At 34.6% G+C, this 17,395-nt stretch overlaps 1 protein-coding gene across 50 annotated transcripts in view; it reads left to right on the top strand.

Moving 5' to 3' along the window:
- The window catches only part of RBM26 (RNA binding motif protein 26), an 83,293-nt gene that overhangs the window by 26,212 nt on the left and 39,686 nt on the right, over positions 1-17,395 (top strand). For 13 of the 50 annotated variants that reach the window (XM_081549845.1, XM_081549844.1, XM_081549828.1 and 10 more), the window contains exons 2-11: positions 1,214-1,332; positions 1,959-2,095; positions 6,163-6,251; positions 6,921-7,138; positions 8,852-9,112; positions 9,895-10,134; positions 10,812-10,952; positions 11,275-11,415; positions 15,137-15,248; positions 16,331-16,490. In XM_081549845.1, the coding sequence (XP_081405971.1) occupies positions 1,214-1,332; positions 1,959-2,095; positions 6,163-6,251; positions 6,921-7,138; positions 8,852-9,112; positions 9,895-10,134; positions 10,812-10,952; positions 11,275-11,415; positions 15,137-15,248; positions 16,331-16,490 (1,618 nt within the window). Of the gene's footprint in view, positions 1-1,213; positions 1,333-1,958; positions 2,096-6,162; positions 6,252-6,920; positions 7,139-8,851; positions 9,113-9,894; positions 10,135-10,781; positions 10,953-11,259; positions 11,416-15,136; positions 15,249-16,330; positions 16,491-17,395 lie in introns of all 50 variants that reach the window. The other 37 variants (XM_081549838.1, XM_081549837.1, XM_081549823.1 and 34 more) reach the window with 5 other exon arrangements.

The raw sequence follows: 17,395 nt of genomic DNA, 5'->3' as shown, positions 1-17,395 counted from the left end.
GCCATTCCCTTGTGTAGATTCAGTATATTTTCTTTTTCCAGTCCTCTGTAAATGGACAGTTGCAGATTTTTTATTTTATAATTAGTGTGACACTGAATATCTTGTACACAAGTCATTTTGAACATGTAAGTATATCTGTAAAGTTTATTCACTGAAATAGAATTGCTGGGTCAGTTGCATTTGTGACCTTGATACACCATACCCTAGGATCTACTGGGTTCCTCTCAGCAGCCATAATGTATGAAAACTGGTTGTTTTCCCCTTAGTCTTGCCTCTAGGATATATTTTCATATATTTAGATTTTCTCAACTTTGTAACAAAAATGATATTTCAGTATAGTTTAAGTTTGAATTTCTCTTATGGATGGATGAGGTTGTATTTTTACTTATTTAAGAATTGTTTTTCTGTTTAGTATTTCGTTTGACTTTTAAGGCTTCTTTACACTCCTAAGATTTTGCTTTTATTTGTATTACTATAATCAAACTACTCTTTTGCAGTGCAGTTCAGAAAGTGTTCATTACTCCAGAGTTGTAAGATAACTTTTTCTTGTTTTCTTCTAATACTTGTAATGGTTGCATGTTCTTACTGTGGTATATGGAATAAATTACGGGTCCAACTTAATTTTTTAAGAACGATAACTGCCAAGTTTTCTCAGTGTCATTTATTTTGTAGTTCATCTCTTCTTCCTTGATTTGGATATCATCTTTGTAAAATCTGGATTTCTATATGTATTTGGGTCTGTTTCTAAACTTTCTTTTGTTTCATTAAAAGTATATATTGTGTGGTATGTTTTCAAGTTTCTCTGTATTGTCCTCTTTTTCAGATGTTGTCTGACAATTATTTACCTTGTTTGGGGGAGAATAGCCTCTTGGTATTTTTTATTGGTACCACATTGCTTATTAGTTTTTGATGTTTTGGTGTTGTCCATAATTTGTTGTAACTTCTTTTTTTTTAAATAATAGAACTTTCTGAGTCTTTAGTACATGTATTAGTATCTGTTTGGTAGGATACTGAATGATGACTACATATACCGTGTAAAGTATATTAATATGAGGGAGAAGAACTTCTATTTCATCATTGCTTTCTGTGAATTAGATGATGCTTACATATATTAACTTGTTGAACTATCATGCTGACTTAGTTTGTAATTGGAATTTATAGAGTGTGCAGTTGTTTATGGCTAAATTTCCTTCAACATTGCTCTTTTCTTCAGCTGTGATGCAGATCCATCAGCCCTGGCAAAGTATGTTCTCGCTTTGGTAAAGAAAGACAAAAGTGAAAAAGAGTTAAAGGCGTTATGTATTGACCAACTGGATGTATTTCTTCAAAAAGGTAAGATCTTTGGTTTTAAGATATTGCTTTGATAACTTACTTAAAACAAGATTTAGAGAGTGTTAAAGGAGTTTGGTAAGAGATAGGCTCTAACTCTAATAAAGTTGAACAGGTAGTATAATTACTGGTTATATTCATGGCTTATTTATAATGGAAATCTTTTTTTTTTTTCCGTTAACATCCTTATGCTTATTCTTAAAGAATGCTGATATTTTTCCTTAAAAGATTAAGAAAATGACTGAAAGATAGTACTGTTTAGGAACCTACTACTGATGTTGTCTAGCACAGTGCTTCTCAACTTTTTTCACTTTGCCAGCAACTTGGTAATGATGATATTTCTGTTTGGCACACTAGGCAGGATACATGGAGACTAGTGATGGCTGGTGGTGACTGATCCAGAGGCTCTAGCCATTCATTCTAGCTCTCAGCATCCTGAGAATTGACAGAATCCCTGTTACCATGGGACTTGTACCATAGCACACTGGTTAGGAAGCTGTTGGTCTTAGTATAATTTTTAGATTTGTAAAAATCAAGATATATTTCATTATACTGAAGTCTGATGTGAAGAAGTGGAGAATAACTAGGAAATGTTTTTTAATCTGTGCTGGTTTTTGTTTTATTGTTAGAGACACAGATATTTGTGGAAAAACTTTTTGATGCTGTGAATACAAAGAGTTATCTACCTCCTCCAGAGCAGCCATCATCAGGAAGCTTAAAGGTAGAATTTTTTCAGCACCAAGAAAAAGATATAAAAAAAGAGGAGGTAAGAATTTATGTTAAACTTTTGTGTTCTTTAAAAACTTATTTGGAGTAGTTAAATTGAGTTTTATTTTTTGTATCTGTGTTGGAGTTCTCAGGACCACCTCCAGGTTTGATTAACAGGACTCAGGATATAGTCATTGTCATGGTTATGATATCTTACACTGAAAGGATACAAAGCAAAATCTGCAAGGGAAAAAAGTGTATCATGCAAAGTCTGTGGTAGGAACAAATTTGCAGAAGTTTCTTCCAGTGGAGTCAAAGAGGATGCACTTAATGTGTAGTGACAACATATGTGAACCAGGGAAGCTCCTTAGAGACACAGTGCCCAGGGTTTTTATTTAGGACTGGTTACATGGGCACCTTCAGCCTAGGATGTACCAAACTTCCAGACTCTGAGGAGGAAAGCAGATGTTTAGCACAAACCACATTGTTTACCCAGACAGTTCAGGCATCAGTTCGGTTCAGTCACTCAGTTGTATCTGACTCTTTGCGACCCCATGGACTACATTAAACTAGGCTTCCCTGTCCCATCACCAACTCCGGAGTTTACTCAAACTCATATCTATTGAGTTGGTGATACCATCCAACCATCTCATCCTCTGTCGTCCCCTTCTCCTCCCGCCTTCAATCTTTCCCAGCATCAGAGTCTTTTCAAATGAGTCAGTTCTTTGCATCAGGTGGCCAAAGTATTGGAGTTACAGCTTTAGCATCAGTCCTTCCAATGAAGATTCAGGACTGATTTCCTCTAGGATGGACTGGTTGGATCTCCTTGCAGTCCAAGGGACTCTCAAGAGTCTTCTCCAACACTACAGTTCAAAAGCATCAATTCTTTGGTGCTCAGCTTTCTTTATAGTCCAAATCTCATATCCATACATGACAACTGGAAAGATCATAGCTTTGACTCGACGGACCTTTGTTGGCAAAGTAATGTCTCTGCTTTTCAATATGCTGTCTAGGTTGGTCAGAACTTTTCTTCCAAGGAGCAAGCATCGTAATTTCATGGCTGCAGTCACCATCTGCAGTTCAGGCATAGTGAACTATTATTATTAGGGAATGATGGGAACCTTCCAGAAGTCATAGTTTGCAGATGTCAACCAAGGGCTTCCCTTGTCAGCAGCCCTTTCTGTTTATTTCTTTGACTGCACTGGGTGTTTTGTTGCTTTACATGGGCTTTCTTTAGTTGCGATGAGCATAGGCTACTCTTGGTTGTGGTACACAGGCTTCTCATTGTGGTGGCTTCTCTTGTTGCGGAGCACAGGCCCTAAGCATGTGGGCTTCAGTAGTTGTGGCACACAGGCTCAGTAGTTGTGCATGGGCTTAGCTGCTTTGCAGCATGTGGAATCTTCTTGGACCAGGGATCAAACGCATATTCCCTGCACTAGCAGGTGAATTCTTAGCCACTGCGCCATTAGGGAAGTCTCCAGCAGCCTTTCAAAGATAAGTCTCAGGTGTGCTTTGAACTCTTTTGTGCATAGTATCTTATGGGTATGGGCTCCTTCTATCTGTGTTCTAGGAAAATAGCCAGATTGTCAGTAGATCTGCTTGTTTCAGCCTTACATGCATTTTGCAAGGGACTATTTTTAAGGTAGTCAAATAAAAGGGCCTTCACAGGGCAATAGAAATGACTTCATGCTTTAAGAGTTTTTGAAGTTTTTACCTTTTGTACAAATTTACCACTCTTGTATAATAATCATATACTAATTCAGATTTGCTTAGTTTGATGTTAAAGATTGTAATTTTAAAAATAATTGTTGACAAGCTATAATATAATACGTCCATGGTTAGTCTTAGTTTTAGATCAAACAAATCTTGGTTAAATTTTTGCCTTTCCCCGCCACTGTTTTGTGACCTTGAAATTACTATTTTTCCAACCTGTACTCAGCTGTGAAATGGAAATATAGGGTTATTGTGAGGAATAGTAAAATAAGGTCTGTGAACACTTGGGAGAGTATTTGGCTCAAAGTAGGTTCTCAATAAATGCTAGTTGCAATTATTGTTGAGGGATTGTTATGTGGTGGGTGATGTGGTTTAATCATGACCTTTGGTTCTTTCACCTGATACTATGTTTTTTTTTTTTACAGATTATATAAGTAATATGTGTTTATTATGTAGTGATATATTTGCTGTGTATTATGTAATAATTTTCAAATGTATTTTTATCTTTATGTCTGAACGCATTTACACACATGTACATGTGTTTAGTTTCTCACACACATACATAAAACACCTCTATTACTTTTATCTGCTGGGGAAGACCAGAAATTATTATAACTTCATGCTTTGTACCTAATAGTACAGAGTTCTAGAACGTTAGGAAGAATGGGGTAGTGGGTATTGTCTTGGCAACTTCTTATGCAACATAGAGATATACAATAATTCATTTAAATTTTACCCATTGATGAATTAATGTTGAAGACTTAGTCTTACATCTGTTGATAAAATAATATTTTACCACAGTTGTTTTGACCAGTTGTGAAGGATATTTATCCCTTGTCTTTCAGAACTGGAATGTCAGATGGCAGTCTGAGTTTTAAATGCTGTGGGTGTTTTAAAAGTTCCCTATTGGGCATATACCATGGAATATGGCAGTCGGTCAACATAGATTACTTATAAGAGTGCATGGAAGCAAATAGAAGGGAAAAAGTGCAACAAGAGGTTTTGGTTTGTTTTGTTTTGTAAGTGGAGGGTTGAAATGGATAGGAAGAGTTGAACAAAAGTACTTAAAGAAAAAAAAAGCAAATTGTTAAAAGAAGGCTTTTAAGCATTGTTTCTCAGAGCTTGGTGTGTTGATAGGATTTCCATTTACTTTCTCATTCAGGGCCACTTGACAGTGAGAGGCTTTTATCCAAAGGGATGCTGAAACAACTGGCATAAACCTGGACATGTTTATGCTATTTCATTTATTTATTTGTTTTTATGCTGTCTTGTAGACTTATCTACATCAGAATATCTTAGGGTTTTTATTAAAAATCTTGAGCCCTATCATATTTATAGAGGCTCATGTTTAATATTTTCTCAATTTGTTTACCCTCTAAATAAATCCTTTTTTCTCTAATAACACATCTTAATGTCCTGTGGAACCAGTTTTTTGTGCAGCATGGAAAACTGGTCTAGGGAAAGCAGCACTGATCATGGGAATGTGTTTAAGAACTGCTTTCTATTAATTATGTAATATGGATTGTAGGAAGAGGACTATATAGCTGTCATACTGCTATGAGAAACTAGAGAACTATTTTCACTTGTATTATTTTCTCAAGCATTTTCTTTTTCTATTACTTGGTTAATTTTATTGCATTCTCCTTTAAAACCCCTGATGTGTTTGATGCCAGACCAAATTCATGAGAAGAAATAAAATTGACTTTCCAGTAATTAAAATTAGGACGTGTGTGTGTGCTTAGTCACTTCAGTCATGGCCAACACTTTGTGACCCTGTGGACCTTAGTCTGCCAGGCTCCTCTGTCCGTGGGATTCTCCAGGCAAGAATACTGGAGTAGGTTGCTGTGCCCTCCTCCAGGAGATCTTCCCGGCTCAGGGATCAAACCTGCATCTCTTTTGTCTCCTGCATTGGCAGGTGGATTCTTTACCACTAGTGCCACCTGGGAAGCCTGTAAAGTGAGGACACTTGCTTAAAATGTTTTTGTCACTACTGTTAACTAAAATAAACAGTTATGAATTTCTTTACCATTCACTTTAACTTTCAGCAAGCCTGTCTTTTATTGTTAAATGTACTTAGAAGAGAAATTTATTTTGTTTGAATGCTTTCAGAAGAAGACTATATTGCTCTTGTATTTTATTGTTGTTATTCAGTCGCTAAGTCATGTCTGACTCTTTGTGACCCCATGGACTGCAGCACGCCAGGCTTCTCTGTCCTTCACTATATCCTAGGGTTTGCTCAAATTCGTATCCATTGAGTCAGAGATGCTATCAACCATCTCATCCGCTGCCACCCACTTCTCCTTTGGCCTTCAATCTTTCCCATATATTTTAATACCAGCTAAGTCATTGAAGCAGTAACATGGCAAGGAATAACTGTTATTAAACTTACGCACGTTTTTCTTTGTATATCAGATCACAAAGGAGGAAGAGCGAGAGAAGAAGTTTTCTAGAAGGCTTAATCACAGTCCTCCTCAGTCAAGCTCCCGATACAGAGAAAATAGGTGATTGATTCTTTGAACCATGTTTAATTTTTAGACATTGCTTATCTTTATATGAATATTTAAACTTGATTTTCCTTTACGTAGGAGCAAGTATTATCTACTCTTTTATTAGTCTAGGAAAGTAGTAACTGGATCCTTTTCTATCAAGAATAACTAGGTGAGGTTTGAAGGTACTAGAAGTGAGATTTAGAACAGTGCTTGGCATATGTTAGTTATTGTTACTATTTTTATTCCTAACTTCAATTCCAGTGAAGTCTTACTCAGATCTTTTTTACCCAAAGCTTCCCTTTATAGTGAATAAATTATTTTTCCCATTAAAGTTTCAAAAGCATTTAGAGTGCAGTGCATGTGATACTTGCCTATAATTATGAGACTGTGCAAGACAGAATATACTATAGGACCTATGTATAGATGCCTGTGTGTATATGAGTAAGGCTTTGAAAGAGTTGGGTTTTTTGGGGGGTGAGGTGGGTACTGTGAAAGGCTTTTAGAGTGCTTAAGTAGATCAAGTTCAGTTTTTCAGTTTTCTGAGTCTCCTATGTTTGTATTTGTAAGATGGGATAAAGAATCATGATGTTACAAGAATGAAGCAGAACTTTTGCATTTGATTAGAGTTTTTCCTGTATCCACTTGAATATTTTCAATAAAAAAGTTCATATATTTCTTTAGAAGTCGTGATGAGAGGAAAAAAGATGATCGTTCTCGCAAAAGAGATTATGATCGAAACCCTCCTCGAAGAGATTCATACAGAGACCGGTACAACAGAAGACGAGGGCGAAGTCGCAGTTACAGCAGAAGTCGGAGTCGAAGTTGGAGTAAAGAGAGGCTTCGTGACAGAGATAGGGATAGAAGCAGGACTAGAAGCAGGAGCAGGACACGAAGCAGGGGTAAATAATCACATATGGGTATATTTTGCCTGGCACTTTTATTGTGAAAAAATTTTGTATTTGAGGGTTTTAAAAATTGTTTTATCAGTATTACCTTTATTTTTTTCTACCTTGCTGTATTTTATATTATATGTCTGAGTAACTATTTAAAAATTTCTTTAGAAAGTTTTATTTTAGGCAAATTACAACCACAGTGTACTACTGCATACCCAATCAGAATGATTGAAATTAAAAAGACTAGCTTTACTCAGAGTTGGTGAGGATGGGGAATAAGCTGGAACCCTTTGGAAAACACTTCAACAGTGTCTTAAAAATGTTAATCCTGTATCTACCAATGACCCATTCCACTCCTGAGTGTTTACTTCAGAGAAATGAAAGTGTATTTTTCACACAGAGACATATACAGATGATCATGGCAGCTTCATTTGTTATAACCAAAAGCTGGAAACAGTCCAGATGTCCATCAACAAGTGAATGGATAAACAAATTGTGGTATAGCCATAGAATGGATAAAAAGGAAAAAAACTATTGATACATGCAACAAAATAAATGAATATCAAAATAATCATGCTGATTGAAAGAAGCCAGACAGAAAACAGAGTGTGTATATGAGAGGGAGAGAGAGAAAATTTTAGAAAATGCACACTAATCTATGATGACAGGAAACATTTCAGTGGTTGCCTGGGATGAAGTAAAGGAGGGATGGATCATTAAGGAGAACAAGGATACTTTTAGGGGATGATGAGTATGTACAGTATATACCTTACTGTGAATTGTGATGTTTGGTTTCATAGGTATATGCATAGATCAAAATTCATTAAATTGTATCTTTTAAATATCTTCAGTTTATTTATCACTTAGACTTCAAAACTATGAAAACAATTAAAAAGTTTCATTTCAGATGTGTGAGTTTATAAGAGTGTGTCATTTTCAACATGTGTAATTTTTCTTTCAATGTGTATTACTGAAAGGAATATGTTGCAGGCAATAAAACAGATTAACACCTTAGCGTAAAACACCTTTACTCAAGCTTAGATTTTTACTCCCCTTGTGACCTTTATTGTATAGTTACTTTTAGTCTTTAGAGAATCATGACTTTTTTTATAATCCCAGTATTTCTCTGTTACTCTGTTCTTAAGAGTTTTTTCCCTGTCATCTAGGTGTTCTAGGCCTTTCTACACATTACTTCACTTAACTGATCTCCTTAATATCTTTTCTCTTTCCATAGTAAATTTTCTTTTCTTGGCCTAGTTAATTTGTTTGTATTTGTTATGAGCTCCTTTTCCTTCCTCTTTAAGTATCCATTCTCATCTTCAGCAGTGTTCACTGTATAAAGTCATGTTGGGACCTGTACATGGATAACAATTAAATGTTCTTCACAGAAAAAATAACTACTTTTATTGTGTATTTTGTTCTGTTGGCTAAAGTTTTGCATACTAAGATTTCAATGAAGAAAATAAAAAATCTCTCATCTATAAGTAAAACTTCAAGAAAAATATCATTAAGTACAGCAACTTTATGTGTGGCTTTTTAGTTTAGGTCATAACAAAAAGAAATAACTTATCTTGAAACATTGTTTTTATATTGAGTAATTTTTAAAAGGAGGATGAACTTTTTTTTTATGTTTAGCAGAAATATCTATTAAATTTGAGACTTTGTTGTTGTTGTTTTTAATTGAGTGTAGTTTGTCAAGTCATTTATATTTTGTTGCAGAAAGGGATCTGGTAAAACCTAAATATGACCTGGATAGAGCTGATCCATTAGAAAACAATTATACTCCAGTCTCTTCGGTACCTAATATTTCATCTGGCCACTACCCTGTACCTACTTTGAGCAGCACTATTACAGTAATTGCTCCTACTCATCATGGTAATAACACTACCGAAAGTTGGTCTGAATTTCATGAAGACCAGGTGGACCATAATTCATACGTAAGACCACCAATGCCAAAGAAACGATGTAGAGACTATGATGGTAAGCCTGTCAACCATTTCATAAGTATGATTTAATATTTTCAGCTCAGTAAATTCTGTAACTTTAGGTTATACACAGTTCCTCAAATACTTAACCTTTTGGAAATAGTGGGAAATTAATTTTAGGTACTTCATGAATTCCTCAGTATGTTACTGAAGTCTTCATTAGTCACCACTGACTATTGACTATCAATTTAAAGATAGAATTTATTTGCACTTAAGTCTTAACATATTTTTGGAATTTACCAAACAAAGAGGAATATCTACTGAGTTATTTATCAGGAAATTGGCGACTGAAACGTTCTTGACAAAACTTGCTTAAAAATCAGGATTATTAGCATGTAAGTAAAATCGAGAAATGTATCACCTATGTAAGACTTTTATAAATGAACTGAGGACTCTTAAGGTTTTACTGTAAAAATTTTGTAAATTGTATTAAAGCTGTAGTTGCAGTATCCTTAAAGTTTTAAGTGAGAGATTTAAATAAAGGAAATGTTTCTAATGGTAAAAATAAGACAGAAATACCTATTTTATATCATTTTGCTAGCCAGGAATACTCATGTTAATTTGGTGATACATTTTTTAATGTGTGTGTTAGCTATATTATCACTTAATGAGGGTTTTATATTACTGGAAATTAGTAGGTAGTTCTTATGATATGGTTGTTTATACTTGCCCAATATTAAAAATATTCTAATTTTTAAATATCTTACTTTTGTTGACTTAAGAGAAAATGTTTGTCCAGCACTTTTCATATTTCTTTCTAACTATTTTTCCTCACAGAAAAGGGTTTCTGTATGAGAGGAGACATGTGCCCTTTTGATCATGGAAGTGACCCAGTAGTTGTAGAAGATGTCAATCTTCCTGGCATGCTGCCTTTCCCAGCACAGCCTCCTGTTGTTGAAGGACCACCTCCTCCTGGACTCCCTCCACCACCACCAATTCTTACACCCCCACCTGTGAATCTGAGACCCCCTGTGCCACCGCCAGGCCCATTACCACCCAGTCTACCACCTGTCACAGGTAAGTAAATATGTTTGCTTATACTTACTATCTACCCATTCATAGTCCTTTATAAAAGTTAATAGTTTGATGCTTGTCTTGGTTAGAAGGATCTATAGTAATCCTGTATATGCCTGCTAGAAATTAAGAGTAAGATACTCCCATTTGGAATATATTTTGTAGGCTAATGGGCTTCCAGGTGGCGCTAGTGGTAAAGAACTCGCCTGCCAGTGCAGGAGACATAAGAGATGTGGGTTCGATCCCTGGGTTGGGAAGATCCCTTGGAGGAGGTCATGGCAACCCACTCCAGTTTTATTGCCTGGAGAGTCCCATGGACAGAGGAGCCTGGCAGACTACACAGTTCATAGGGTTGCAAAGAGTCAGACGTGACTGAAGTGACTTAGCATGACATGGCACAGCCAAACCCATGGTTTACTGTGGTTTAGGGTGACCCTGAATTATGTACGTCCCTGATGAATCCCGACTGTCTGTAGTCCTTTAGACTAATCTGTAGTCCTTAAGACAAACCTGTTTTGGAATATTTTGGATATTTTACCCTTGAAAACTATTTTAGTTCTAAGAGCTTGATTTTTATAGATACTATTATTTGATAAATGAGCATATCGTGTTTGGATATACAATAACTTATTTTATTTGTTTGCTTCCAGATGATATTTCTTATTCTTTGGTTTTGACAGGACCACCACCTCCACTTCCTCCTTTGCAACCATCTGGCATGGATGCTCCCCCAAACTCTGCAACCAGCTCTGTTCCTACTGTAGTAACAACTGGCATTCATCACCAGCCACCTCCTGCTCCACCCTCTCTTTTTACCGCAGGTGCAGTTTTAGCCTTTCTATATTAATAATGTAGTATAGTTTAGAGAAGAGTTTTAGGTGAAGAATTTAAAAATATGTAGAGAGTGAATTACTCTATCAGATCTATTCTCACTAAAATTTTATGGAATAAAATGTAGACATGGTGAATGTACATTAAATATAAGTCCTCAGTTAACGATTTTTAGAAAATGAAGTTCGAAAACTTTTTAAAATACATATAAAATGTGAGTTATGAATTAGTAATGTTTTTCTATTATCAGTATAAAAAATTACCGAGTGGAGTTTTATAATTGTTTTTTAATTACAGTTTTTGTATTACCAGATACATATGACACAGATGGCTACAATCCTGAAGCCCCAAGCATAACAAACACTTCCAGACCAATGTATAGACACAGAGTGCATGCACAAAGGCCCAACTTGATAGGGCTCACATCAGGGGATATGGATTTGCCACCCAGAGGTACTATGATGAATCTTTTCTTCCTATTATTTTCATAATATCAAGAGTGATAAAACATTTAAAAAGAACAGTTGGTCTTGTGTTTATTGGGATTGAGTAAGGAATGTTGTTATGTTTGTTCCTTGGATTCTTTGGTTTCACATGAGAGAAAGGTAATATGTGGTACCCTGTTTGTAGTATTGGTGATGTTTTATTCTGTCATCCATGGGGAAAGGAGTTTCCCCAAAGTACTAATTTTCTAGCTTTTGGGAGGTATATTCTCTCATTTGCAGTCTTAACTGGTTCATTTAAAGTCTTAAGAATAATGCTTTAATTCCTAAAGATACATTTTTTCATAGTTTAGAAAATGAAACGAGCTATGCAGACTTAATATTTGATATATATTTTATTTTTGTTTGCTTTGACATGTTAGAATTTGATGTTGATTTGTTTATAATATTTTAAGCAAAAAATTATATTTTAGACTGACTTGTTAGCTTTTAAAATCTTTGTTAGAGGAGACAGACTTTTTGATATAATTTCTAAATGGGAGAAGAATTTAGATTGGTCCACAAGCCAGTGCAAGAAAAGTACTATAAACGTTCAGAGGAGGAAGCATTCACTTTAATTTGAAAGACAGAGCATTTGCTACAGATATTTGACAGTATTGTCAGACATTGTAGGAAATACTATATAGACCAATAAAAATGTATCTTTTTTCCTAACTACTTCAACTAACCTTTAAATCCCATTTTCTTTCTGGTCTTTCCTTGCCATCTTTTATTTCTAATCAAAAAAAAAAGTCATGCATTATCAGTTGTGAATAAAGTCCATCTTATTGAACTAAGTGGCGGTCCATACCTAATGTGGTTTAGTAAACTTGTTTACTTATGCTTTGCACTTTTTTATTTGTTCATTAGAAACTGTCAGATTCTGAACATCTGTCTTGAGTGTTCAGAGAACTTTTTGTGATGGAGTGAGGAACATTTTAATTTATACCCGGTTTAATTTATATCCTTTGAGGTCACAGGACAACATTTCATGTAGATACCCCTTTTCCCCAATATTTTTTAAAGTCTCCTAGAGGCATTCTAATGACTTTTGTTAAGAACAACAACAGAAATAGAGATTTCTTAACAATTTTTATGTAAGAGTTATAAGATGGCTTGTAATTGAAAAGTAGTCGGTTAAGATTGTGGCTATATTGTATTAATGTGGCTGTCATTGTATTAATATTGACTCATCCTCTGAGTGTCTCCTACCTGGCTAGTTCGGAGAAAAATGACGTCATTCTTTCGGTCATGACTTAGCACTCATCTTCTTTCATTATACCAGTATTCTTTGCTCTTACTAGAACCTTTGACATCAAATCATCTCTTTCTTACCTTGTGGCCTTCCACTGTAGATCAATATTGGACCCATCCCAAATCTTGGTCAGTTTTTTTTTGTTGGTGGTGATTGAGGAAAGACAGAAGGATCAAATCCCTTGCACATAAATCTTAACCATGTAGAAGTTGGAATTATGGTCATTTCAGCTCCACATACCGATAGTTAGAAGTTACAGGAAATGGCTCGCTGAGATGTAAACGTCTGGTATGCCTACTTAGAAATTTGAATGCCTTTTCTCATAGAATCATTATACATAGTGATTTTTAGTACTGTTCTTTAGATATTTCGTGTAATGTTTTTGTAAGCTGGTTCAGGAATATATTCTCCACAAATTGTTTTTATGTACCAGACAACTGATTTAGCAAACCATTTAAACTGAGGGTTACCTATACTTCTATTTCCTTATCTTTTTCAGTCTTTCTCCGCCCAAAATGTTCTCAGCTATTGCCTATTTAGTTTGAAATTTACTGGCCTGGATTGTGAGATATACATAATTAAAAGTTTATAATATTGTTCATTATATAATTATTATACATTTATAATAGCCTGCAGATGGCCTCATTTAAATTTGTCACAGACTATTATGTGCAAACTGTTTTTATGCTTCATACTTAAAGCTTCACAGGAAATTATTGTTATTAAGCAAATGAAAAAACTTTAGGCCTTTTGATGCCTTGGAGTTACTAAAAAAGTGACCTTGAGGCCTGATGATTGTTCATTCTAGATTCTAAGGCAATGGTAAACTTGCTAGACACTCTTGATTGGATACAGATAGGTAGGAAGAAGGGCTCAGTAGTTTTCATCAACAAAACTAGTGCTGAAAATTTTAAGCAGAAAAACAATTTATTAAAATGGTATTGGGGGAAAACAATACATGCAACTAAAAGACACATTTGCTAATTGTATATCAAGAGGAACTTGCTTCTGTGTGTTTATTAACACCCTCTCTTTTAAATAAATAATAATGAAAGAGAATATGAGTGAGAGAATACAGATGAATTGGAGCAAACACATCACTGTCTTTCTTAGTGAACCTTCAGATAAAAAACATATTAAAGTAGAAAAGGATATTGGATAGCTTAAAGAGTTTATAAAAGGGCTGGTGAATGAACATGTTTGGGAGGCAGTAATAAGGCCAGAAATTCTGTTGCAAAACTAGTCCTGTGAAGATACCACTGGGCAAAGAAAATACAGTTTGTCCTGTGAATGCCTACAATGCTAAATGCTGGATGTTTCTACCTGATATGCTGACGAGTTGTAGGACAAGTCAGAGTTGGTCAGAAAAAGGGCATTGATAAAGCACATGTAGCCTGTTGATACTTTTGTGAAACCATATCTTTTTGATTAGAACAGAGGGAGTAAGGAATGTCGGAGGGAATAAGAGGTCAATTACAGGCGTTTGAAAAATTGTAGAAGAAATGATGGTAGCTAGACTAGGGTAATAAAGCTGGGAAGTAAAAGATGTAAGTTCAGTGGAAAGAATTGACAACACCTATAACTTATTGATTTGGGGACTTAGAATGGGGCTAATGGAGAGGGTAAAATGAAAGATACCAGGTTTCTGCTTTTGGATAATTGGGCAGATGATACTTATTCATTGAGAGAAAGAATCAATTTGGAAACACCTGCTTGGAGATTATAGTGGTAGGAAGACTGTGCTGAAACAGATCCAGAATTCTTTTGGTTACATGTGTTTAGCGATACTCAGAAAAGGATTTAAATAACCAATTTATCCAATTCCTTTTTAAAAAGGAATTTTAAATATACATTTTTTTCTATGTGGACTAAGGTTAGCATGTTTTAAACTTTGGCATCATTGGGAATAACAGGTTAAAGGTAGTTGTGTTTGTCAAACTCTTATCTAAAAGTGTGTAAAATATTGAAAGTAGGTGTTTGCAGTTCTTTTGCAATGCATTTCAATCTTTTGAATCTTTACCTTCTAAAATATAACATAATTTTATTATGTTAATTTGCTGATGTTTAAATAAGCAGCTCATTTCAGTCGCAGTTCAAAGTTATTGATTCTTAAGGTCATTGCACTAGTGTTAAATTTTGAATCTTATAGGTTGTGCATTTGATTTCAAAACTATACACTTAGAGTCCCAAGATGATTTGTTTATTATTAATTTGATATATGAGAATTACTGATTCTTCTTCATATAAATGTGAAAGGAATTAAAAATAAATTAAAATCCCTTAGATTACTGTGTTTAGATGTACATTTTTTTCTGTTTCTTCTAAAATGTATATTTGGACAAAAAGCCAGAACTTTGTTTTTAATGTAAATTTAAGAATGTGGCTATGATTAACAGAAAATATTAATCTTTGCTTTTTTTTCTTTTGTTTCAAACAGAAAAGCCTCCTAATAAAAGCAGTATGAGGATAGTAGTGGATTCCGAGTCAAGGAAAAGAACCATTGGTTCTGGGGAGCCTGGAGTTCCTACAAAGAAGACTTGGTTTGATAAGTAAGCTGGCAGGGGAAATTGAGGAATTTTATTGTGCAGTGATTTTTAGGATCATTGCAGTATTGTGGCAGTAATAGTGGTCTCTCTCAAAGTAAAATTTATTCTGTAGGGAGTCTCCAACTAAAGTATATAGTATCTGTTTTCTAAAAGTGTGTTTGTTAGTCATCTGGTACTTGGAAGGTACTTGCTTATAGAAATGGTGTGGTGGTTAGCACATTGTTTTTCCTACCCCCAAAAAACCCAACCCTTAATTTAGAGATGTTGTTGAATACTAGCTATTTAAGGGATAGTCACGAGCCTGCTATTAGGGAAGAAATGGGAGGAGGCTTTAGCATGTGGGTGATTTCTATAAATTAGAAAGCAGTTTTTGGTGGGGGCAGGGGAGATAGCATGGGCACCGAAGTTGCTGAGGAAGGGCTTCAGAGAAGCAGGTAAAGAATCAGAATGTTAGTGTATGTGTTTGATGATTCATTTATAATTTAGCATGTTTGAGGAAAGACTGGGATTACACTTTTAGAGCTTTAACGTATGTTTATTAATGGATAATATATGCTTGCCTTTAATTCTCTGATTTAAGGCAACTATTATAACCTCCCTGGGCCACAGTTTTGCCCCCATTTCTTCGAGTGTCAAACGTATGGTCTATTGTTCCCCACATTTTGTTTTAATCGGAAAGAGATCGAGACAGTGATTTCTTACTTTTAATCAGTATTTGAAAATAGGAATTATTTCGATAAGCTAGCTTTTGCTGAAATGGTGCAAATGGTGAAATGGTTATATAGGCAAATTGACTGAAAGAGAGTAGACCTTTCCTGCTGAAAATTTTAAGTAGGTGTAGAATAGAAGTGGGAAGGAACAAATGATCTGGAAGAACCTTCTCACTTGGCTTCTGTGAAAGATAAGAACGTTACTTATTTGGAAACTTCATTTTTTAAGGAAAAAAATATAAATGTCCTTTATCAACTAGCAATTTCAATTTTGGAAAGAAAATTGAACTTAAGTTGCAAAACTTTATTCCTTTGTGCTTGATAAGGATCAGGATTTATAAATGAATGTATTAATTAACTTGATTTTTGTTACAGGCCAAATTTTAATAGAACAAACAGCCCAGGCTTCCAGAAAAAGGTTCAGTTTGGAAATGAAAATACCAAACTTGAACTTAGAAAAGTTCCTCCAGAATTAAATAATATCAGCAAACTTAATGAGCATTTTAGTCGATTTGGAACCTTGGTTAACTTGCAGGTAAGAGCTATGAAGTGATTCTGTTGTCTTTGCTTAATTTAGAGAGGAAATCTTATATAGTAAAAAGAAATACTTTTAGAAGAAAATATTATGGAAATTTTGGTAATTCTAAATTTAGAAAATTGGATATGACATGAAACTTTGTATTTTAGAAAAATGTGATTTTGAATAACGTATTTACTTTGAAAAGGCAAGAGGCTTGATTGCTCATATTATATACTTTTTACCTAGTAGAAGTTATCATAAAATTACAGCAAAGTTAAATAGCCACAGTGGTAAAGTCTAATCTTACTATAGTTTTCATTTCCTTAGTTTCACTTTAGCAGAGGGCTTTAGTCACATTTATTTTTGCTGCCTCTAAGGTGGGACATATCTAACAGATACTTTGGGGGCCCAAATACCTGATTAGTTTAAACATTTACTTTTTCCTCTACTGCTTTTGAATGTCTTTTAAGATAAATATCTGTAATTTGTATTTGATTTCACCTAAAATTAGACCTTGGCTTAGATATATGTTATTTGTGAGTTTATTTTGTATTGAGTTTATATTATGTGATATGTTGAAAGTGTTGAAATAATGTTGGGCTTCTTTTCCAGTTTGTATGGCATTCTTTTCAACTAAAATAATTATTTCCCATAATCTGATAAGAATAGATGTTAGAAAGTACAGCTTAAGTTGGTATTTTGGAAAATTTTGTGATGGGTTGCCCTTTAAAAAATAATGTTATTAAGTAGTAGATGAGAAAATGCATGCTTGCTTAGGGTCAGTCAGTAGAGATTTCTATAGATTTAAAGAAAATATTTTCAGCTCTCTGTCTCTTTTCCTCATGTATCTGCATGATATTATTACATTATTGGTAACAGCTTACTATGTGTTATTTTGGATTTTTTGTTTTGTATTTCTG

This window comes from Giraffa tippelskirchi, chromosome 12, assembly GCF_054371585.1.
Source record: "Giraffa tippelskirchi isolate mGirTip1 chromosome 12, T2T-mGirTip1v1.2.pri, whole genome shotgun sequence".
NCBI lineage: Eukaryota > Metazoa > Chordata > Mammalia > Artiodactyla > Giraffidae > Giraffa > Giraffa tippelskirchi.
The sequence above is the reverse complement of the archived record's forward strand: the minus strand, read 5'-3'. Positions and strand labels throughout refer to the sequence as shown.